General features: G+C 34.2%; 1 protein-coding gene across 4 annotated transcripts in view; it reads left to right on the top strand.

The window, feature by feature from the left end:
* The window catches only part of ROCK2 (Rho associated coiled-coil containing protein kinase 2), a 144,120-nt gene that overhangs the window by 75,568 nt on the left and 42,537 nt on the right, over positions 1-26,015 (top strand). For all 4 annotated transcript variants that reach the window (XR_008664714.1, XM_055327197.1, XM_055327198.1 and 1 more), the window contains exons 4-7: positions 5,782-5,919; positions 13,988-14,248; positions 21,541-21,685; positions 24,061-24,199. Coding sequence is in view for 3 of the 4 variants with exons in the window: in XM_055327197.1 (XP_055183172.1) it covers positions 5,782-5,919; positions 13,988-14,248; positions 21,541-21,685; positions 24,061-24,199 (683 nt within the window). In the remaining variant the exon portion in view is untranslated. The remainder of the gene's footprint in view (positions 1-5,781; positions 5,920-13,987; positions 14,249-21,540; positions 21,686-24,060; positions 24,200-26,015) is intronic.

Here is a 26,015-nt window from a genome sequence, read left to right as displayed (position 1 = left end):
TCTGTTCATAGCTTTGCTTTAAAGAATTTTTTAAAACTCTTGTCACAGTATGAGTCAAGGACTAGTAATATTGTAGTATATAGTAATTGGCTGACCCTTAGTGTTTTATGGATTGCTTTTCTAATGAAATTAGGAAACTTTCACAATCTGATTTGTTCCTGGAATAAATGAAGATTTGAAGAGTGACATAAGTATAGAAGAAGGAGTACCTTAGCAGCCTCTTTCTAATAATACATTAAATATGTTTTTATATATATGTAACATTTGACAGCATTGCTGGAATGAGCATTTGCTTTGAGCTAATTTGCTGATTTGATCCAAACAATTAAAAATCTGTTGTCGAGGGGATTTCTGGTTTTCAGATGAGGATCCTTTATCCCCCTCACCAACCCCCCAGTCCCCTGCCCACCACCCATGTTTTTATATTGCTTTCACATATGTTTGTTTTCAGCATTCTATAAATGTTCTATCAAATAAAAGGAATTGTTATTCCAGTTTAGTAATTTAACTAGATAGTTAGATAAATAGAATCTGTGACCCTCATCATAACATTGACCCTTTGCATATAGGCTTTTTTTTAATGTAAAATTAAAGCTTACAGATATACTTCAGATTGTAACATACTTTAAAATGAGAAGTGATGTAACTTATTGATATAATAACCAATAAGTGATATATCTTATTGATATATGATTTATATAATATATAGTATCAATCATTAATTGATCAGGCAGTTTTCCTTCTGGACTGTATTTTCTTTATATCCACAGCAATATTTTGTTTATTATATCACATACTGAGAGAGAATGTTAAAATTTCCATCTGAAATTATGGATTTGTCTGTTTCTATCTTTAGTTCTGTCACTTTTTGATTCACGAATTTTAAAGCTCATTTATTAGATGCATACATCTTTAGAATTTTTATGCCTTACTAGTGAAAATTATGCTCCTTTTATCTGAGTTTATCCCCCTTTTTTCTTTGCTTTGAAGTCTATTTTATCTGTTAACTAATATTGCGTTGTCAGTTTTCTTATCCTTGCTGTTTGTGTGGTAAATCTTTTTTTTGTCTTTTGATTTTTAGTCTGTTTGGTCTTCATATATAAAATATATGAGATAAAGTTTTGCTTTTTTGATAAATTCTGATAATTTCTGCCTATGAGTTGGAGTGTTTAGTCTCTTTATATTTACTCATGTTTTATACTTTTAAAATTGTTTTTCAGGCCCTTGAGTCTCTGTTTTTTTTTTTTTTTTTGTTTGTTTTTTCCATTTTGTCATTTTTCTCCTTATTCTTCAGATTTGATTTGTCTTCAGGTTTACAGACTTCTCTTCTGTATCCATCCTTTATTTTTAAAGATTTTATTTATTTATTTATTTATTCATGAGAGACACAGAGAGAGAGAGGCAGAAACATAGGCAGAGGGAGAAGCAGGCTCCTCACAGGGAGCCTGATGCAGGACTTGATCCCCAGACCCGGGATCATGCCCTGAGCCAAAGGCAGACGCTCATCTGCTAAGCCACCTAGGTGTCCCTGTCTCCATTACTTAATTAAGCCTAGTTTCTAATGAATTTTTCATTTTTGTTATTTTTCAGTTATGGAAATCCAGTTTCTTTTTTATAGTTTGTATTTCTCTGTTGATATTCTCCTCTGTTCACTCATTGTGACTACTTTTTCCTTATTTTCTTTAACATATTTTCCTTTAGTTCTTTGAACATATTTACAAGAGATATTTGAAGTATTTGTTAGCTATACGTCCAATGTTTTGGGGTGGTTTTCTATTGACTGCTCTTTTTCTTTGATGATGAGCCACACTTTCCTTTTGTGACTAATAAATAATTTTTAGAATACATACTTGTCCTTGGAGATCTATGATAGAGATTTTTTGTTAGTTTGTTACTTTTTATTGACATGTTGATTTTCATTCTAATAATCTGTCCAATCACCTGATGATCATCCTTAACTTGTGCACACTGAATTTTATACTTCGTGCAAAAAGACCAGTTGTTTCCCAGGTCCTTTTAACTGGTAGAACTGATCCTCCAAACTCTGTTCCCCTTTTGATATTTAAGGGATTTGTTAGGTTTTGTTAGGTATTGCTCAAGTACCATGCTTTTAGCCATGGTTCTTTCTGTTCTTTCTCCTAAGATGTCTCATTTGAATGCCCAGGAAATAGCAAGGTTTCTCCATTCTTGTTTGGCTGGAAATTGATTGTTTTTCTAATGCTGTTTAACCTCCAGTGTCTCTGTTTTGTTACCAACCCCAGAGCAGTTACTCCGTAGTAAACTTTGGGTACTTTCTCTTTGGATAGTTCAGCCCTTGGCCGAAGACTCACATGATACTTTTAGAGACCTTTTACATAGCTACTTATATTTCCTCTTTCTTGCCCAGCATAGTCCAGCTGCCTCATCTGTCTTGAATTCTGATCCCTGCCTCCTTGATTCAGCAGGACCACCTTACTTAGCTTAGATGATCACTTGTATGCTGGTTGGGATAATGCCTTCAAGCAGAGTGTCTGGGCAATTATGAGGTTGACTTGGGGAATTTTTCTTCTCTCAGGGATTATAGTCTTGTGCTGCCCAAATTACCAAGCCTGAAAACTCTTCATATATTTTACCATTTTGATTATTACTTACAATGTGAGGGCTAGCTGGTGTCCATTACTGTCTCATAGCCAAAAATGGATGATTTGGAGTACATGTCTTTATTGTTTCATGCTAAGACTTTTTCTGTCTTTTTTGTGAGTGATTCAACAAATAAAATTCTTAACCTGGGATTTGTTAGGAGAAAAAGTCTCTCTTTGGTAAAAAGGTACATACAGCACTTGTGTGATTTTCTAAAATTTTGTTATATAGTGTCTGATCTGTAAAGTATGATAGTTCTTACATATCTTCTCGGAGAGAACATGAGCATTCCTTTGGTTTACCTTATTTTCATCAGCATAAGTACTGATTTTATATGTGAACAGTACTTGATGAGAGATAAGTAGAAATATTAGCAGTTGGATTTTTCTTAAAACTGGAAATTAATAGTTTGGCGAGTGATCAATAAAAAAGTTTTTTTTTCACAGACATTAATTTGTTCATCAAATATTTAGTGAGTGTCTATTTTAATTGCCAGTGTTGGCATTGTATTTGACACTGATGATGTACTGGAGAATAAAATAGGCATGGGTAATCCCTACCTTTATTGAGCTTACATTCTAATGTGAGAGATACACAATAAAGCCAAGGAAACAACATTAAAAAAATCACAAGTTATGGTATTTGCTAGGAGAAAAGCAAATGGAGTTCTGAGGTAGAGAACGAGTTCCTACTTTGGATAGAGTGATCACTCCCTTGAGAAGTTTATATTTTGGCTGAATGACAGAGCTAGTCTCTTTGAGGGAAAGGTGAAGTCAGGGACTGTGATTTATTTTCTGTTAACCTTCCCTGTACCTGTAAAGATACCGAGAAAAGGTATATTAGAGGAATTGAAAGAAGGTGGTAAGTATGGTTGAAGTATGAACAAGGGGAAAAAAATGACAAGATTTAAATTGGGAAGGTGGTTGTAGGCTAGATCACTTAGATATCTGTAGATTTTCGTCAGGAGCTCAATTGCGTCTTCTTTCATCTAACCCTCAGCAGGATGACCATTTAATTTGTACAAATAATGGCATACTTCTGAGTAAAAAGGAGCAGTAACTGAATGGGTGACACTGCTGACCAATGTAATCTGACTCTGTTCTGGGGAAAGCATCCTAATTGTGGCTACACATGTGTAGAAATAACCTAGATAAGTGAGTACTAGCATGGGTTCTGGATGCAGACTACTGTACCTTTGTTTTTAAAATTTGTATCTATTTGAGGGACAGGGAGAGAGAGAGAGAGAAAGAGAGAGAAGGTGGGCACTGGGAGGGGCAGAGGAAGAGGGAAAGGGAGAATCTTTAGCACTCTGTACTGAGCACAGAACCTGACATAGGACTCAATCTCATGACGCTGAGATCACGACCTGAGCTAAAACCAAGAGTCAGACAAAACCAGCTGCACCACCCAGGTGCCCCAGACTACTGTACCTTTACATCTTCATTTCTACTCGCTCTGTGACCCTCAGCAAGTTCATTTCTCTGTGCCTCAAATTTCTTATTTGTAACATGGGGAAATAACACTTCATTAGGATTGTGATGAAGATTAAATAATGCATTTATGAAAACACACTGTGCCTGGTATATAGTAAGCACCCACAAGTAAATTCATTGTTTTAGCAAATATTTATTCAAAGGTGGTTGTGTACCAAGCACTTTACTAGGCACTATGGATTAAGCAGTGAACAAAGCACAAAAATCTTTTCCTTCATTGGGCTTGATTTCTAGTGCAAGAGATAATAAAATAAAAGTAAAAAATAAGGTGTAAGATGGTAATAAGTACAGTGAAGCAAAAGCAAGGAAGAAAGAATGGAATAGGGAATGTGTGGGCAGCAGAGTCTATGTAAATCAAGCAATAGCTTGATCATAGTAGGCCTCACTTAGAAGATAACATCTGAGCAGGGATCTGAAGGAAGTGAGGGCTGATTCCAGGCGAGAGAATAACTTGTGCAGAGATGAAACTATTGGGGTTTATAACAGGAGTGGCAGGAAATGGTTTATGTTTTTGAAGGATCACCACACGTGGGGAGGCAAGAGTCATAGCAGGGAAGCCAGTTTAGATTATTGTAGGTAATGGAAATAAAAGATGTAGACCCCAGGGTTATCTGAGGAGGTAGTTAGAGACGATTGGATTCTGAAACTATTTGAAGGTAGGACTGAAATGATTTGCTGCTGAGTTTGATGAGCTGTGTGAGAGAAAAAGAGGAGCCAAAGATTTTTAGCCAGAGCAACTAACTAAGAATGAAGATGCCATTTACTAAAATGAGGAAGACTTATGTAAAGGAATAAATTCAGAGGTAAAGATTTGGAATTCAGTTTTGCATGTCCTGTTAGATATCCAAATATAAATGCTAGCAGTCACTATTTTTTATTAATTATTTAGTAAACATTAACTATTATAATCATTAGGTATTTATTGCTCTGTGGTGGAGTTTGCTGTTTGGTATATCTAGGATTAAAATGATGGTCAGGGCAGCCCCGGGCATGATCCTGGAGACCCGGGATCGAGTCCCACGTCGGGCTCCCTGCATGGAGCCCGCTTCTCTCTCTGCCTCTCTCTCTCTCTGAATGAATAAATAAATAGATCTCTAAAAAAAAAAATAAAAATAAAATGATGGTCAAAGAAAGATAAGTTTTTGTCCTTGTAGAAGTTACAATCTAATAAGGAAGATAAGAATTGATCAAATAATCATATTGTTGGTAGTTTTTTTTCCTTAAAAAAGACCTTTTAAATAGGATACTTTGAAAGAAATAAAGATGACTTAGCAAAATCACAAATGTCCCTTGATATGTGAATTTGCTAGGTTCTTCTGTTCAGATAGTGAGCAATACATGTACATACCTTGAAAGTTTCTCATTTGGCTGTATCTGTTCTTAAAATTGGGTAGCTTAATTACCATAAAGGAATGAAGCTTTATGAATTCATGGAACCTAGCATTTAAAGGTATTGTGTATTTCATGAAATATTTAGGCTGTTGGGAATTTCCTCTTATTTTTTTCCCATTAAAAGTGTTATGCTTTTACTTTTTGTTAGCTAAACATCATTTTGTTTTATAACTAAAATCTTTTTTTTAATAACTAAAATCTTAATAATAGAATATAGTATGATCCATTGTTTACCTTTCTCTCACAAAATTATTTTCATGTTTTAAAAAATCTGCAGGTTCGTCATAAGGCATCACAGAAGGTGTATGCTATGAAGCTTCTTAGTAAGTTTGAAATGATAAAAAGATCAGATTCTGCTTTTTTCTGGGAAGAGAGAGATATTATGGCCTTTGCCAACAGTCCCTGGGTGGTTCAGGTAAGCACACAGACTTTTACAAATTTATTTCCCCCCCCTTTTTTAATTAAAATTCAATTTGCCAACATATAGTATAACAACACCCAGTGCTCAGTTTATTTCCCTTTATTGTGTTTATCATTCATAAAGTCCTATAACTCACATAGTAACAACGCAGTCATTTTTACTAAGCTTGGATTCAATATACTTGTTTAATGTTCCTAAATAGTATGTCATATAGACATGACATGTAATACTTAAATGGTGTATGAAAGCAAGTATTTGCAACTTTTAAAAAATTCCTTTATGAACAATTTGATTGGTTACCAGTATGCTGCTATTCCCTGCCTACACTCTCTTGTGATTTACATAATAGGAACAATAATAAGCCTGTCTCAAAAAACCCAAAACTTCCTACAATAAAAATTTTGAAAATTTTCCCATAGTCATTTATATATTACCTATAAGACAGTATTGTGCTTCCTAATTCAGCCTCTTGACTGTAAAGTAAGGAATTTATGGTTGTATCTTACGTCCCTTTCAATTATACCCCTCAATAACTTTGCTTCTCTGAAGGTGTATTTATACTAATACCTAATTCTGCACACATTTTTGAACAAATATCATAAGATTAGAGATGTACCAATGCATGTTCAGAATGTTACCTTAAATGATTTGAGGGTTTGATAATCTTGCTTGTGGAAGGCAATTTGCAGGTAAAAAATTTGCCACATAGATGACTATGCAATTTAAAAGTTCACTATTACTTTTTTAATGATGTTGAGCCCCAGTGCTTTCTCTCTACTTAATTTTTTTTATTGTTGCTAGTGAATAAAAGTTCTGATATGTGTAGCTAAAACTAAGGTTTTTGTAGCAAATTATATATCATGATAATTTAATTAAGGAATGGTGGTAATAAATTATTCCACTTTTAGCTTTAAATTGCTTTCATAGTAAAGAATCATTGCCTTTTCTAGTTTATAGTTTCATACACTGATGTATTTGATCTTTAATTCGGCTAAGTGGACCTTTATAAAGTCTTCATTGAGATAAAGAGTTAATGGATCTTTAGAAGCCTGTCAACAGTGAAACATTGTAAATTGAAAAAATAACATTATAATTCTGGTTTTCATTTGTTTATCTCTATGGTAAAGGATATTCCATGCACCATCATTGTATTTGTATGTTTGAAATGTATAACTTTGTGGGGAAACTTGTCAAAATGACTGACTTATTTCTATTTATTGATTTAATTTAGTGATTTTTCAATATATTTATAGAGTTTCACTGTATTTATATTAGTATATTTTTAAAGCTTCAATATATTTATAGAACATTTTGGTGCCTCAAAAAAGAAACCCAGAATCAATTGGCATTTATTCTCTAATCCTCCCTGACTTCAACTCCTGGCAACCACTAATCTGCTTTCTGTGTATGTGGATTTGCCTATTAAGGGTATTTCGTGTAAATGGGATCATACAATATGTGATCTTTTGTGATATCTTCTTTCATTTAGCATAATGTTTTCAGTATTCATTCATGGTATAGCATGTATCAGCCCTTCATTTCTTTTTATGTCTGAATAATCGTCTGTTGTATAGATATCCCACATTTTATTTGTTCATCAATTAATAGGCACCTAGGTTGTTTCTATTTTTTGGCTATTGTGAATAATGCTGCTATGAATTCTTTCACATGGATTTTGGTACATATGTTCACACATTTGTGTTAGGGATCTGTACCTTGCAGTGAAATTAATGGGTTATAGGATATGCCTGTAATCAATTTTGGTAGATTATTCCTAACAGTTTACCAAATCTCAGTGCTTATTTTTTTGTGACTGTTCAATATTTAAACGGATGAAGGCCCTCATACTTTGTTACAGTACTCTTTTTGGAGATGGCTCTTATCTTTCTTACATAAATTATGATACAACATAAATTTTTGACCTATCGTATTTGACACATAAGATACATTCTTAGTGTGATTTGAATTCCATAGATGAATATTGGCGCATTTAAAAAACTTATTTACTGATAGAGAAGACTTTTTTTAAAGCCATCTATTATATTCAGTTTGCTGTATTGCCTGTTTTTCTAATGTCCATACTTTCATGGTGAACACCTCCTTACTTTTCTGTACAGTTTCATATACCCAAGTAGGTGTGTACCCTTGAATACTTCCAGTTTACTTTTAGATTTTTTTTTTTTTTGTAAAGAGTTTATTTATGAGAGAGACACAGAGAGAGACATAGGCAGAGGGAGAAGCAGGCTCCCCACAGGGAGCCTGATGGCGGACTCCATCCCAGAACTCTGGGACCACGCCCTGAGCCAAAGGCAGGAGCTCAACCCATGAGCCACCCACGCATCCCTACTTTTAGCTTTTTTTAAAATTTAAGTTTAGGTATCTTCTTTAATCCTCTCAATCTAGTTTCCTTCCTGTTTTCCTTTTTGTCTCATGAGTTTATTTGTTGAAGAAACCTGGCTTTTGCTGATTACATCCTTGTGTAGTTTAACGTGTTCCTCTCTTGTTTGTATTTTTTGAGTTGCTAACTGGAGATAGAGGATCAGAATCAGGTGTGATTTTTGGGAGAGTGTCAGGACAACTTCACGGGTAGTGTTTTGTTCTATTAGGAAGCTAATGTCTGCTTAATTCTCTGTTATTTTACTAGCTATTTGTGCATAAATCCCAGGTCCATTAATTTATTAGGGATTTTAAAAATGGTGAAATTCCAATTTAGTCATTCCTTACACCCTAACCCTGAGTCATCCTTTTTTATTATAGTGACTGGAATATTTCTATAAAGAAAATATTCCCCATTTACTATTTGGTTACCCAGTAGTACAATTCACAGAGGGACAGGATAAATTATTCTTTCCATGTGTTTACTAGTTTTCAAAGTAAGGAATTAATTTCCTTTTATCCTTAAAGGTGAACAGTTTTAGGGGGAGTTACCAGTTGAACTTAACAGACTTAAAACATATTTTGATGTGTTTTAGTCCTTTGAGTATCTTATTGATGCTCAAATTGTGACACCTTTGGCAAATGACATCCTGTTCAGGTTGGTTCCTGAGTCCTTTGGACATAGATGTAGCAGCCTTTGATACTTACTCTCTGATATAATGGGATGTTCCAGACCAATCTTGTACATTTTCTGTCCTTGACATGGTGGATTAATTGTGCTTTAGGTCCATCTTTTATACGCATGTGAATATTTCCTTAGAATAGATTCCTAGCATTGGATCTACTAGGTCATATAGTGTGCACATTTGACATTTTGATAGTGCCAAATTGCTGTGTAGAAAAAAGATTTAAAAAAAAAAGAAAAAAGATTTTAACAAGTCTATATTACTCTAATTGTTTATCATTTTTATTTCACTACATTTTTAGCCGATACTGGATATTGTAGTTATTTAAAATTTTTGTTGGTTGCATCCTCAAGTAAAAAAAGATGTTACTGTGCTAGGTTGCATTTTCTTGGTTAATTCTGAGGTTCAGGACACTTCATATGCTTGTTAGTAATTTGTATTCCTTCATTGCTTATCCCATTTTTCTATGTGTTGTTTTGCTTTTTAAAAATTTATTTATTAGAATACTGATAGACCTTGTATATTAATCCTGTGTTACATATGTTGGAAATCTATTCTCTTGGACTGATATTTGTCTGTTCCTTACTGAGTTTTTAAATATAGATCTAATCAATTCTGTTTATACTATATTTTGATTCTTGCTGGGGAATACCTTCTCTAGCCCAGTATTATGAAAACATTCTTTTATACTTTCACTTTTTTATATTTTAATTTTGGGAGGGGCAGGAGTCTGAGTCATTAGGAACTTATATTTTTATATGAAGTAAGATTTGTTTTTCCCAAATAGGCAGCCATTTTTCCCAATGCTGTTTATAGAAAAGCCTGTCTTTTTCCCATGAAGTAAATGAAATGTTCTTTATTATCATATACTAACTTACCATATACACATGAATTTCTTTTAACTCTGTTCTATTAATTTGATTTGTTATTTCTTCCTGCACTAAAATAACATTGTTTAAATTTCTGTAGTTTTTCATATATTTTGGTATTTGGTAGGGGGCCAGTCTTTTCACTGATGTCTGTCTGTCTGTCTCCCTCCCTCCCTCCCTTCCTTCCTTCCTTCCTTCCATCCTTCCTTCCTTCCTTCCCCCCCCCCCCACCAGGCAGGAGGAGAGGAAGACGCAGACTCCCTGCTGAGCAGAGAGCCTGACTCAGGGCTTGATCCCAGGACCCTGGGATCATAACCTGAGCCAAAGGCAGACTCTTAACTAGACCCTCTCAATGGCAGAGTTTAATGGATTTTTGAAACATGGATATTTGCTTTACACTTACATTCAGGTCAGAAAAATGCTGTTGGAACTGTGGGACTGTAGTTTGAGCTCAGAAAATACATCCATTGCCAGTTTGTATAGAAGTGGAAATCTCACTTCTGATTTTGATAGCATGGAAAGCATAAAAAGTTTGATGTTTGATGTTGTCATTAAAAATTTAAATTTTATGGGGTGCCTTGGCTCAGTCAGTTAAGCGTTGACTCTAGGTTTTGGCTGGGGTCATGATCTCAGGATGATAGGATTGAGCCCTGCCTCCAGCTCCATGTTCAGTGGGGAGTCTGCTTGGGGTTCTCTCTCCTTCTCCTTCTGCTCTTTCCCCTTTGCGTGCTCTCTTTTGCTTGCACCTACTCTCTCTCTAAAATAAATAAATAAATTTTTAAAAAGTGTAAGTTTTGCATATAAGTGCTATTTACCTTGTCATTTTAGGTTGTATTAATTAAGAAATGTTAATTAAGAAAGTTATCAAGCCTGCTACTAAAACTAATTTAGAAAGCCTTTCAGTGTTCCATAGTAGTAGTTGAGAGTGGTCTTGATCGGACAGATTTCATTCTCAGCTCTAAGATTGCAATGAAATTTTACCAGTGCCAAGCCACTGAACTGCTGTGTGGTAGAGTGAGGATATTCAGCATCTATTTCTGACAAAAAATTCACAGAACAGATAATGATAGTTGTTAAGTCCACAAGAGCAAATAGCAACCATTAATACTGCTCATTTATTTATTACACGAGAGATTCAAATATATTTTCCACTGAGTACTTATTGATCGGTATTACAGAGAATAAACAGATTTTAAGTATCACACATTTTCACAAGCTTTGTAAATTAATCCAGTGAAGCCTTTTTCTGTTCCACATATATTTTTACCACCATCGTTTGTTAACACACCTTACCAAATTCTAGCTCAGGTTGTACTCAATTAGTGTTTTCTCAACTTCTTTGAAACTGTTTTTGCCTGTAGTTCATCTGTGCAGACTGTTTATAGGGGCTAATTCTTTACTCACATCAAACTTGGCACTTCTCCAGTAACGGGTAATGACTGCATGGTATTAGTAACATCTGTTGGCTCATCAAGAGCCGAGGAAAACCACTCAAAATTATTCGCCTTGTTTTTAAATTGACTACTGATATTGCCACCAGTGTCCTCAACTCTTTGAGCAGCTGTTTTTGAAAGACAGTCTTGCGTTGAGTTTTCTCTAGACGAATTTCTTCAGCTGATGCAATCAAACACAACTAAATTCACCATTGGTAAATATCTGTTCTTGCTTGCCTAATAAATAAGCCATCTGGAAACGTTCTTTGTCTTACATACATTTAGCAAATTTTAACATTTTTCCATTGTTAATTTTAATCTTTTAATTTTGAAAACATTACAAGAATCCTTGAAATACTTGATGTACTCCTACCCAGTCTTTTCTCCCTTTTTTCCTTCTGAAAGATAGCTGCTGTCCTAAAACTCAGTGTATTGTTTTACTGTACTCAATCCCTCCATTTCTTTCCTGATTAGATCTTCTATCAACCTCTTATTTTCCCACTTGATTTTTGACTAATTCAAGTTTTTATTTATCTGTTGAGTCTATGTAAATTTTTTAGTGTTAAGATTTTTTTGTTTATTTACAAAATAACACCTTTTTTTTTGCTTTTCTTTTTAATTATTTTCTTCTTTTAAAAAAATTTCTTAGCTTTGTTTTCGTGGGTTTATATTGTTCTTTTCTAGTTTCTTTATGTGCCTAATTTTTGTTGTCTTTATTTTCCAATGCAGGTATCTTTTTAAATATTGGATAGTGAAAGGATAAAGAGAGATACCTATAAATGCATTTGAAGTTATAAAGTTTCTTCTTGAGTTCTGCTTTAGTTTTATCATGCTTTTTTTAAAAAAAATGATTTTATTTATGATATACACATAAATACGTAAAACAAGTGCAGAAAGATTTATCACAAAGCAAACACCCATGTATTCACTACCCAGGTCAAAAAATAAACATTGCCATAATAAGTCCAGAGGTTCTCTTGTACTCTTTCCCAATCACTGCATTTATATGTTCCTCCCAGAATAGCCACTCTTCTGCCTTTATTGGTAATCATTTCCTGGCTTTTCTTTTGAGTGTACCACCTAAATCAGCACTCAGGGCCTATAGTTTTCCTGCTTATTGAACTTTTTTTTTTTTCTTATTGAACTTTATATGTGGTATCACTGAATATCTCTCTTCTTTTGTATCTAGCTTTTTTGTTCAACATTATATTGGCATGAGTGATCTACATTGCTATAATTTATTAATTTCATTGCTGTGTTTTATTCCATTATATGTATTTACCATAATTTGTTGGTATATTTCAAAATTTTGTTACAAATAATGTAAGTGTTCTTGTACTTATTTCTGTTGGGTTTATTCCTAGGAATGGCATTTTGGGGTACTTAAATCAATCTCAGTAGGTGGTGACAGCTTCTTTTTCAATGTGGTTATAGAAGTTTAGTTTATAAGTTCCCTTGGTCCTTGTCAGCACTTGGTATTATCAGTTTTAAAATTTTTGGTCATTTTTGTGCATGCAGATCGGTGTCTCAGAGTAGTTTAAATTCATCTTTCTCTAATGACATTTCATACCTTTTCATCTTTGAATATCTTTTTTTTTTTGTGAAATACCTGCTTAATTCTTCATCTGTTGATTTAAAATAACTGATTTGTAGGGATTCTTTTTATTTGAGTGTAAGTTCTTGGTTTTGTTCTGTTTTCCCTATGAGTTTGTAGAAACCTTTCCTGTTTGCATTGCTTGCTTCAAGGGTGTGGTTTGAGATATGTTGGGGGGAATGTACAAATAACTTATAAATTTGTGGTTCCTATGCATCTGGGGGGGGGGTCAGTAGCAATTTAGCTTGGTGTTTTTTCTCTGGTCCCAATGTCACTGCTTTAGTCTGGGTTCCAGTAGCACTGCCCCTTGCTGCTTATTAACAAGATGATAGGGGATAGGAGAGGAACAGGCCCTGTTGTAGATGTGTTCACCAGGGACTCACTCTTGTACAGTGCTCTGGTGCTTACTCCCTCTGCTTACAGCCATTGAATGTGGTATCATTTAAATTTTTCTCAACTGCTCCTACCTCTTCAGCTTTCTTCTTTGTAAATTACGTGCAGTAGCTTGGTTTTCAGAAAGCTGTTTTTTTTTTAAAACTATGAATTCGGGATCCCTGGGTGGCGCAGCGGGTTGGCGCCTGCCTTTGGCCCAGGGCGCAATCCTGGAGATCCGGGATCGAATCCCACTTCGGGCTCCCGGTGCATGGAGCCTGCTTCTCCCTCTGCCTGTGTCTCTGCCTCTCTCTCTCTTTCTCTCTCTCTCTCTCTCTCTCTGTGACTATCATAAATAAATTAAAAAAAATAAAAACTATGAATTCTTCTGTCATTCTTTCACCTTTTATGTCCCTCATTCTGTTTCTCTTTTAAAATATCTCTATTTAAATAGATTCTTGTGTTTTCTAAGAAAGAAAATGATTCACTTGTGTATATTTTGTCAGCATGCAGAAGTAACCATATAAAAAGTTTTGTCTCATACCTGTTTTCCATTAGGGATGTCCAAATCTAAAATCAAAGATTTCATAAAATTCAACCAAAATTCTTTTGGTTGTAAAATACCTTGTATTTTTCAATAGTAATAATTGTTTTGGATTTTGTCCCATTTAAACTTTTGATTTTCTTTCTTTCCTAAAAACTTTTTTTTTCTCTTCTTGTTTTGTTTTACAGCTCTTTTGTGCTTTTCAAGATGATAAGTATCTGTACATGGTAATGGAGTACATGCCTGGTGGAGATCTTGTAAACCTTATGAGTAACTATGACGTGCCTGAAAAATGGGCCAAATTCTATACTGCTGAAGTTGTTCTTGCTCTGGATGCCATACACTCCATGGGCTTAATTCACAGAGATGTAAAGCCTGACAACATGCTCTTGGATAAACATGGACATCTAAAGTTAGCAGATTTTGGCACATGTATGAAGATGGATGAAGTAAGTAATAAGTAAAAAAAGAAAAATGCTAGTTTTTAAAAACAAAAATAAAAGAAACTTCAAATCTCGACTTTATAGTTTTAAACAAAGATAAATTTAGTTTTGCTGTGTAGTGACTTAAACAAAATAAAACTTTTTTTTTTTTTTTTTTTTTTACTGATCATTCATCTAGCTGCACAGTGCTTTATTTCTTATATAGTACTAGATGTGGCAAATATAAGGGACATACAGATACAGATAACTTATATATCTCCCCATAGAATGGTGACAGGTAATTGCTATCAATTAAAACTAGTTCATGTGCAAAATGATCCAGGTGAAGAATAGGACACAAAATATGAATTAAAGGTACATGAATATTATGTCCATCACCATTATTTCTGTATTTTTCCTTTAAAAAAATGAGGTAAGAAGTTTATGTTATACTGTCTGCTACCAACCCTATCTGCATCAACCATATCGAGTAAATTTAAGGCCATCATCTATTGTGTACTTTACCTGTTGAACAATTCACATTATAATTAATAGATTCAGTAGTTTTAACCTCACAGCCAGTTATGATGTTGATTTATTTTTGTTTCAAAATTTATATCTCTCACCTTTTTCTCTGTAAGTATACTATATATAATTTCTGGCAGTAATTCCTGATGGGGAGAATCATTTTATTTTTATTTTTTTATTTTTTATTTTTTTGTTTCCCTGTTGGATCTGGAGGGTAACTTACATGTATCAGACTTTCTAAATGTTAATTATGTTGACAGCAAACTAGATATTTTTTGTGTGGTTTTTATAACCTTCCAGTGTGCTTATATATCTAATCGTATTTCTTAACAAAAATACCTTTTTTTTAACTTTGTAAAAAATTAACTTTGTAAAACATTTTTTGTTTACATTCAGTTAATTAACATATAATGTATTAGTGGTTTCAGAGATAGAGGTTAGTGATTCATCAGTCTAATACAGCACCTGGTGCTCATCATATCACGTGCCCTCCTTAACGTCCCATCACCCAGTGACCCCATCCCCCAACCCTCCTCCTCTCCAGTGACCCTCAGTTTGTTTCCTGTGATTGAGTCTCTTATGATTTGTCTCCCTCTCTGATTTTGTCTTGTTTTATATCTTATCAAGATGTTTATTTTTAATTAAGTTGATTTTCTTTTCTCTTTACCTCTATTCATGTCACCCATGTGATGCTTTTATAAATCATACTGTCTTCATCAGCATTCTGTATTCTTCCAAGCTCAACTCAGATTTTACCTCATTTGGAAAGTTCTTCCTGATAATCCTAATCTGACTCTCCTATAATAATAATAATCACTATAATCTAATAATCACTCTGGTAATATTTTTAGTTATTTAGAATTTGTGCTGTGTTCATAGGCTGTTTTCATGTATCTAGGTTTGTATGCTGTGTTTGCTCAAGTAAAACTTAACAATCCTTTCTTCTTTGGTCTTCTTCATGTATATGTCACTGTGTCCATGTTCTGCATTCATCAGTCAGTGTTTAATAGAGCATTTGTCCCTAAAGCTCCCTCTTGTGGTGTTTATCATACTACAGTGTGAAATGGTTAATAGTAAAAATTATCTTTATTTTTTTATTTTTTGTAAAAATTATCTTTAATTAAAATACAGTATAAAATAATTTTCTAATAGAATGCTAAACTTTTTTTTATGTCTCTTGTGCATAATGAGTGATGTTTATGTGCTGTGGTTCCATGAGTGTATTCTGATTTTAATTAAATCAAAAACTTTTGGGAGGATGTAGAGAAGTAAGTCACACTGTATGTTTTTAGGGTAGGTAATGATGGTTAGGGAGAAAAGGGTATAGAGTGTGAGGAACAGGACAGAATATGGTTTTTCTAGAATAATTTTATAAGCATATAAGTAAATACTAAATTTAGCAATTTAAATCTCTTACATTGTCTCTTTATAAGACAACGTAAAATGTGGCTTATATAATTTTATTTGCTATTTTTTCAAGTACATATAGCTCAGCTAATAATCCTGCTTGGTTCATCACTTATTGTCATTAGTAGTCAACAGAAAGACTTCATCTAGTTATTTTATGATATTTTCCCCCTTTTCATTTCAGTCTCATTTTCTCTTTCCCTAATAGACAGCTACTGTCATGTTTTTACTATAAGCTCTTGCAGGCTATTAATTTAACGTACATGTGTATAAATTAGAAATAGTATAATATAGATGTCATTTTTTTTTTACTTCTTTTCACTCAACATTGTTTTGTATCTATTCTGATATATGTAAATTAGCTCATTCCATCACAGTGTTCCATAGGATCTATCTAGTAGTTTTACTTATTCCTCCTTGTGTTGGATTCCTAGGCCACATCAGCAACCTGCTACCAAGAGTACTGTGTTGAATGTAGTTAAACACTGATGTTGAATATCTTCAGACATGTCCCATGTGTGTTCAGACAAGGGTTTCCTCTAAATATACACTTATACGTGGGACTTCTGACTTAGAAGATACATTAGGGGATCCCTGGGTGGCGCAGCGGTTTGGCGCCTGCCTTTGGCCCAGGGCGCGATCCTGGAGACCCGGGATCGAATCCCACGTCGGGCTCCCGGTGCATGGAGCCTGCTTCTCCCTCTGCCTGTGTCTCTGCCTCTCTCTGTGTGTGTGACTATCATAAATAAATAAAAATTAAAAAAAAAAAGAAGATACATTAGTAAAGTATTACTGATCTCCAGAATGGCTGTAAATGTTATAACCTCTTGTTAACAGTTGAGTGCATTAGAGATCGTGTCTCTCTCCATGTTCTTACTCAACTTTCCTATTATTCATTCTCTAAGTCTTACCAATTCCATTGATGTAAGGTAATAGTTTTTAAAAATTTTATAATTAATGATGTCAAACTTTTTTCATATAATTGTCAGTCCTTTATCTCATAAATTACTTGTGTATCTTTTAACCTTTTTAAAACCAACGTGTTGATGTGCAGTTATTCCTTATATAATCTCAGTAGTGATTCCACAGATAATGCTCATGTTAGCTATGCATTTGTGTCTGTTTGAACAGCAATTCTTAATTTTGATGTAAATATATATATTTTTTAAATACTGAAGTTTAAATAAATAAATAAATGCTGTAGTTTAAAAAATGTTGTTATACCCAAGACCTCTATTCTGTAATACTAATGATGAGAACAACTCTGTTGAAGAACAAAGGTTTTTTTTATTTTTTATTTTTTTTATTTTTTTATTTTTTTTTTTATTTACTTATGATAGTCACAGAGAGAGAGAGAGAGAGAGAGGCAGAGACACAGGCAGAGGGAGAAGCAGGCTCCATACGCCGGGAGCCCGATGTGGGATTCGATCCCGGGTCTCCATGATCGCGCCCCGGGCCAAAGACAGGCGCCAAACTGCTGCGCCACCCAGGGATCCCACAAAGGTTTTTTTTTTAATTAAAAGCTATAGTACATAGAATTTATAATTTTGTTATGTTAACTGTTAATGTGAATAGTACTATTGCAAGTTTCTAGTTCATCACATTATTGGCCTTGGTTTGATTATTGTTATGGTCTCAAAGCTGTTAGAAATGTTCTAGTCTTGTTCTCATTCATCTACATATCGTAGAAGAGATCAGCAAACTGGAGTGCAGGGCCAGATCTGACCTGTGGCTTGGTTTTGTATAGCTCCTGTACTGAAAATGTCCATTTTTAAAAGATGGTTTAAAAAAACAGAAGATATGTGCCCACAAACCCTAAAGTACTTACTAAATATCACTAAAATATTTCCTGGCCTTTTATAGAAAAGTTTCCTAATCCTTTATCTACAATATAGACAGAGTTCTCAAATTACTTTTTAGCTCTTCTGGCTGTGAATAAATGCAAAAATAAAATACAACTAAAAATTATTACCTACAAGGACTAAAATAATTTGTTACTATTACATTTAATTAAGAGTACTGGTTTATGTCAGTAAGTTCTCTCATTAATAAATTGTGGTTTTATTTTAGTTTCCTAAATGCTGCTATTCTTTTTCTTTCTGAAAAAAAATATGTAGATATGAGTGAGTGTCACAGTGTAGTATATTTACATATAAATGTGTCTCAGTGATAGCCAAGAAGTACTGCTATTTAAAATTGCTTGCTTAATTAGGTAAATAGAGTTTTGTCTTTGCTTGTCATTATGCATTTCATAGCCACCCTTACCACCTTTTTTTTTAAAAAAAAGATTTTATTTATTCATGAGAGACCAGAGAGAGACAGAGACAGAGACAGGCTTCATGCAGGGAGCCTGATGTGGGACTTGATCCTGGGACTCTAGGATCATGTCCTGGGCCGAAGGCAGGTGCTCAACTACTGAGCCACCCAGGCGTCCCCACCTTTAATACCTTTTAGGGCACATTTTATGTTACTATTTTAGGTTACCTTAAAATAATATAAAGTTTTATTCCTTAATATTCTAATGTATACTATTTGATTAAATTGAGGCTGTACTTCTTTTAAAGTGAATTGGTAAGTTGTTAATGTTCCAACCCTTCTACAGGTGACACCAGGTTGTAAAATGGAGACATTTCTACTTGTGTTTCTGGAAAAAAAAAATACCCTATTTTCTGCAAAATTATACATCGAAAAGAACTGGTTTATGGGAGCAACAGGGAAAGACCATTAAAAAACTATGAGCTTTTTAACCACAGCCCTAATAAAAGTAATAATTGCTACCCCAGGAGATAACTAGAATTACAGGCAGCTTTTTGTGCCTTGGGCACGGTACAGTGCAAATGGACAAGGACTTCTAAACCCGTTGGACTGTTTTTTAGATAGAACAAAGAAGAAGCAGGACTTAGCACTAGCTGAGATTTTTATAAGATGAAGGATATGCCTGTTTGAGAAAGGAACCCCTTACTGCTAGCCCCTGCATCCTTAATCATTAAAATGAACTGACTCCTGCCTGGGTAGCAGTCAAGCTGAGGCTCCTAATGCTTCTCTGATAATTAAGAATTCCAGTTACAATTTTTTTTCCGCTTTCACAGGAAGCATTTAGAATAGTGTCTTTTGGACAACCTCAAGATTTATGATTGACCTGTTTTGTGTTTTCATTAAATCTCTCCATTTATAATATTTTGCCCATTATAGAACACCAGATATATTTTAGCAAATAAACATTTAATCTTAATCATTTAAAGTACCCATGAGGAAGCTTTTGAAGATGCTTATTACCTCTTTATGTTGCTCTCCTGTTAAAACCCTTCTGTAGATTTGTCATCTGTTGAGGAAAGTTCAAATTCCTTAGCTTGTCATATGATCCCTCTGTTTCACCCTCATTCTTTATCATTTGACCTTTTGTGCCATATGGCTCACGGGTCTCAAATTACATGTAGTTTTTATGCAATGAATTCAATTTCATGATTCTTGGACTTCAGATATGTTGTTGAATACAGTTTACTTGGCAGATTCCTACTCATACCTTAAAACTCAGTGTAGAGCTTGCTTATCTTGGCTCCTTAGGTTGACTGCTTATGTCCTTTAGATATGCCCTCTTTTTAGATCATTTTCTTATTTTTTAACACTATAAGTTGTTGAAGACTTACTTGTCTTTTATTTTATTTGTCCCAGCTTTGGAATCAGCCACTTCTCCAAGAAACATTTTTTTTAAAGGTTTTTTTTTTTTTCTTTTAAGATTTTTATTTATTTCCTTGACAGAGAGAGAGCATGAGTGGGCAGGGTGGGAAGGCAGCAGAGGAAGAAACAGAGTCCCTCCCAAGGCAGGAGCCTAACGCAGGGCTCTATTTCAGGACTCTGTCCCAGGACCCTGAGATCATGAGTTGAGCCAAAGGCAGACAGACTCTCAACCAACTGAGCCACCCAGGTGCCCCCAGAGTTCTTTTATTCAAGAATGGTATTTAGAAATCAGTATTTGAACACTAGATATGCTTATTGCTCCTCAAGTACCATTATTTCTAGGCCTTGTCAGCAGACACATGTATCATGAATCTACTATATGTGCTAGTCCATTTGCACACACATGTTCATGTTTAGTTCTGGACTTACCTGTCTGTATATATAGGGTATTAAAAATTATGAGTTCATACTGATACTTCTAATTCTTGTCCTATACCACAGGGTTCATTCTAGTCTTCTTCCCTTTTTTTGTAATTTCTTTTGTAGTTAGTGAGAAATCTGGATCTCATTATCTACAGTATATTTACTTGTTCAACTGTAGGGGACACAAAATTATTTCAGAGTTAACATTTTTTTTTCTTAATATAATAACTGTTTGGGGACATCTGGGTGACTCTGTGGTTGAGCATCTGTCTGCCTTTGGCTTAGGGTGTGATCCCTGTCCAGGGATAGAGCCCCGAAATCAAGCTGCATCTGGCTCCCTGCGAGGAGCCTGCTTCTCCTTGTATGTCCTGGCCTCTCTCTGTGTCTCTCATAAATAAATAAATAAAAATCTTTGATTAAAAAAAATAATAACTGTTGGTTTATCCAGCCTCCAAACTAGGCTCTCTGTAATCTTAATTACAATTTTTTTATTTTTTTATTTTTATTTTTTTAAGATTTTATTTATTTATTCATAGAGACAGAGAGAGAGGCAGAGACACAGGTAGAGGGAGAAGCAGGCACCATACAGAGAGCCTGACATGGGACTCGATCCCAGGTCTCCAGGATCACGCCCTGGGCTGCAGGCGGCGCTAAACCTCTGTGCCACCAGGGCTGCCCTCTTTTTTTTTTTTTTTTTAAGATTTTATTTATTTATTCATGAGGGACAGAGAGAGACAGAGGCAGGCAGAGACACAGGCAGAGGGAGAAGCAGGCTCCAAGCAGGGAGCCCAGCAAGGGACTCTATCCCGGGTCTCCAGGATCAGGCCCTGGGCAGGAGGCGGTGCTAAACTGCTGAGCCACTCCGGCTGCCCAATTACAGTTTCTTTTGAAAACAATTTTTCCTTTCTCTCTTAATTCTTTCCCCAGATCACTACTTTAAGATCACATTTTGTACTTCCCTTGCAACTACTTAGTAGTGTAAGAAAGAAACAAAAGATGTTGATTTGTTTGAAATTCCTGTGGAGTTTACCACTTTTTCCTTCTTCCATTGATGAAGCCTTCTGTATTTTAGAGTTGAAAAATTATCCCTGATTTCTTGTAATCTGGACACTTTAAGGCACTTCGTAATACACTTATCTCCGGTCCTCCCAAAGTTATCAGCAATGAAGTTCTTTTGGTAGCAATTTGTAGTTACTATTTATATAGTAATAAATGAATTAGTTGCATTTATATATGTATGTTTTTACATGCAACTGTTTTTCTTTATCTTTGCTTTTTACCAGACAGGCATGGTGCATTGTGATACAGCAGTTGGAACACCTGATTATATTTCACCTGAGGTTCTCAAATCACAAGGGGGTGATGGTTACTATGGGCGAGAATGTGATTGGTGGTCGGTGGGTGTTTTCCTTTTTGAGATGCTGGTGGGTAAGTAAATATTTTAACTAGTTCTTTTTTCAAAATCTCTCTCTCATAACATTAGTTTTACATCAAGAATTTGAGAATATAAGGAAATTAATTGTGTCCCATGAAAGAAGTAGGATTTTTTAAAACTTTGAATTAGTTGTATCATATATGACAGATTATTAACTGGAAAATTAAAGCCAAGTTGTACTGGCACAGTGATATAGTGGAATATAAAAGGAATAAAAGTATATTGATAGGAAACAATCCTTCAGTAGGCCTTTTTGTATGAAGAAAATGTTAGAGCAAGAAGCAAGTTTACTGGTGCTGTGGGCCTCTAAGACTTTCTTGATCAATCGTATTTGTTGTAAATATTTAAGTATAAGGTTGTTAATATTTGTTCCAATAATAGAGAACTAAAAGTATTCTTTAGTTTTTGTAATTACATTATATAATTGACTTTTGTCAACTGTATTTCTTCTGTTTATTACTTGCATTTACATATGGTTTTCATTCTAGTAAAATAAATCATAGTTATTGACCATTTGATTATTGGTAAAAGTATTCTATAATTATATTTCATTATCAAAAAACTCAGAAGCAAATTTAACTATTTTACTTTGCACAAATCAAAATTTGAAAGGTTCAGGTATTTCAAAACTTTTCTTTACGTAATAGATTTTATTCTTAATATTTCCCTTTCCTAAGTTATGAGGTCACAAAAATATCTTCTGGCTACGGAAGCCAATGACTGAATCATCTGGCTTGGGAATGAGGACAGATATAGCGAAATCTGTTTTCTGAGGCAAGTGTGATAAGGCTAATAACATTATATGAAACAACTTTAAAGTTGAAAATTATTTTTAGAAATTGGAGAATTTATTTTCTAGAGGAGGACCCTAAAAAAATTAGTAGTGGAAAATCTGTAAAATCTGTATGATTATTATTATTATTTCTTTAAAAAAACCCAGAACTTTCTGGTATATTTAAATAATAATTAGTCATGGAATGTTTTTGTGGCATAAATTGCCTTCTCTTGGTGACCATTCTGTGTATGTAGTATTGATCTTGTTATGCTTAAACTGAAGACATAGTATGACCTACGTTGTTTTGGGCCTTTATTTTTGTAGTACATCTCTATATGCAGGCTGTGTTCCAGGTAGCTCCATTCTCCCCACCTCTGGCCCAATCTGATGATACATTAGGTATATCTTTTGTAATCTTCTTAAAGTAGAATATAGTCTATAATTTACCTAGACTCTCCAGGAATTTAGAAAATAATAATATTTGGAGAAAGTCACATAGCTCCTTTGAAGGAACCATTTAAATTCCTGCTACTGTTTCCAACTCTTGAGTTGAATTTAATGACTTTGAATGACACTAATTTACAGTATTCTGAGCCTAATCTGGTGCTTGCTCAGGTTGGTTAGCACTGGACTTCATTTAAAAGCTCTACTGCAGTTAAAAATGGCACTAGAAAAATCTTGAGTTCAAAGCACTCCTTTGCCCTCTTTGAAGACAAACAGAAACTACCTGAACACCCCTTTTGAAATTTTTGGATTGTCTGATTTGAGAAATTCTGGTTTGTACTAAGGTAACTTATAGTCGAATCATACTGGCAGGGCCTTTGATTCTTTTGGCTTTTAGATGAGTAGTGGCCAAGATGGTGCCTTCAGCTTTTTCTGTCTTTATTTACATTTCACTGCCTCTTTATCTTAGCCATCAGTTTGCAAGAACACTGCACTTGGGAGACCATTTATGCCATTTTCAATTCTAGCTATGTGTCATCTTCGGCAAATCACATGTGAAATAATAGGGCTGGTCTAACTCTTAGAGCTTCACTGTCCAGTTTATCATAATAAAAATGGTTTATGTCTGTACAGTCCCGTATGGTGGGCACTGGCCACACTGAGTTCTTGAAATGTGGCTAGTGTGACTAAAGAACTGAAATTTTTATTTTAATTTTAAATTGCCACGTGTAGCTAGTGGCTACTGCATTGTATAACACAGCTCTAGAGAGTAATCTCAAAAAAGAGATTGATCCAGCTCAAGCATTAGAGGACTCTGATCTATCTGATCCTACTTAGTATTAGTAATCTTTTTATTTAATTATCCAGTGAGTTATTTTGTTTCCCATTGTAAAAGCAACAACAAATTCTAGAGTTAGCATTGATTTTATTTTGCTTTTAAGAGTTGATAGTTCATTGGTATGATTAAAATTTAAATACATTCACATTCTTGGTATGTTCTGATGTGTTTGGACTGAGACTCCTGGCCCATAGATTACTTGTTCTTCCATGCATGTGACAAATTTAAACCTAACATATTTAAATAATAGTTGAAAAGTCTTTAATTTGCATTCTCTGTTACACTCAGTGTCTTCTTTCTTGGAATTTTAGGGGATACTCCATTTTATGCAGATTCACTTGTAGGAACTTATAGCAAAATTATGGATCATAAAAACTCACTGTGTTTCCCTGAAGATGCAGAAATTTCTAAACATGCGAAGAATCTCATTTGCGCCTTCTTAACAGATAGGTAATATACATTGAATTTCTTTGTAGAGAGCCTTTAACTTTTAAATTTGTAGAAATGAAAGCATAGCTTTTATTTACACATGAAATCTCTTTCTCTTTATCCAAATTGCTTTTAATTCTGGATTAGCCATTTCCTACTGGTAGGCCTGGTGTTGAGTTACTCTCGTCATTATGGGTGTGCAACCCCATTGTAATCTAACTCTAAGCCTACCTTCATGGCTACAAAGAAAAAATAGAACTTGGTAAGATAATGCATTTGAGAGAAATAAAACTTGTATTATTCACATTTTATCCTTTGAAGTGATTAAGCCACCTGACTCTTACTGTACAACTTTTGAGAGACGAGTGTTTTGTGCAGATACATACTTGACAGGTTATAATCTCAAAAACTATTTGTATTTGACTTGGGAGTGCCTCCTTCCCAGCCCTTTTTTTTGCATTTGAATATGAGTAATCTGCCTTGGAAATTCTATATTTGTTAAAACAAAATAGGTAAACAACGCTGTGAAATCTGCCTCAAAAAGGGAAGATAGGAAACTCTTTGGAGTTTCTTCCTTGGCCTTTCTATTCAGTTCTTTCAGATTTGTGATAAGAATCAATCTGTCAAAGGACCAACCTTTATAAGGGGGTGCATCCACCACAGTCCAAACTTTATTCACCAGCATTATGATTTTAGGGAAATAATTTTTCTTTTTGGAGAAGTTTTACTTACTCATAAATAACGGCATCAGGTCAGATTGATGATGAGGGCATTTCTAGCTCGAAAGTGCTATGCTAACAGACCATATTGTTTATCAGCCAGTTGCTATCAAAAGCAGTGCTACATTGACTATTCTCATGCATTTATATCTTGCATACATTCTGTAGGAAAAAGTCTTAAAAGAATTCTAGGATACACACTTTAAAATTGAGTTGGTGTTGCAGAATTGACCTGTAGGGTAGGTACAGCAGGATATATTTCTATTGATGACAGTTACTTTCCTTATTCTCCTCAAACTGAATATCATGATTTTTTTTTCCATTTGAAGCAAGAAAAGTTATTGCTATTTTTTTCTCATTAGAGAGGTTAATCATTTTGTTTATCAACTATAAGATTTGTTAATTACGTGATTAACAAACAGTCCATGCTGATAAACTCGGTAAATTCTGTATAATGTTTGATTTGGGACTAAATGGATTAATAAGGATAACCATAATTGGTGCTGAAAGGTAAAATATAAAACAGGACATAGCATGTGTTAATAAAAGGAGTACCTACCATTCATGAAAGATTTGCCTTAGCAATTTATTGGGGTAGTGGTACAGTCTAAAGAATGATTGTAGGTAGAGAAAAGATATTTGGAAAAGAATTTAATGCCATCATTATGGCTAGTAGTACTTCCCTCTAAAGTTTATAGGTTTTTCTGTTTATATTTAATATGGCTCCAAGGGCATGTAAAAATGCTTTTTATTTCTATAAAATCTTCATTGAAAACTCTCAAAGGGTCAGAGAATGAAATTGTTAATATTTTTCTTGTATTCAGAATGATAATTTTAGTATAAATGTAGGGATAACAATTATTAGAGTAAAGATAGTTTCTAACAATATATAGTTCTTTTTAAGAATAGATCTTAATTAAAACATTTAAAAGATTTTTTTATTAAAGATTTTAAAAAAGATTTTTAAAAATTTATTTGAAAGAGATTTAACAAATATTTTATTAAAGACTTTTAAAAATTATTTATTTGAGAGAGAAAACATAGTGGGGATAGAGAGAATCTCAAGCAGACTCTGCCCTGAGTACGGAGCCTGATGCTGGGTTCATTCTCATGACCCT

This window comes from Nyctereutes procyonoides, unplaced genomic scaffold (assembly GCF_905146905.1).
Source record: "Nyctereutes procyonoides isolate TBG_1078 unplaced genomic scaffold, NYPRO_anot_genome, whole genome shotgun sequence".
Classification (NCBI taxonomy): Eukaryota; Metazoa; Chordata; class Mammalia; order Carnivora; family Canidae; genus Nyctereutes; species Nyctereutes procyonoides.
Note: the sequence above shows the minus strand (reverse complement) of the source record. Positions and strands in the feature narration are given on the sequence as shown.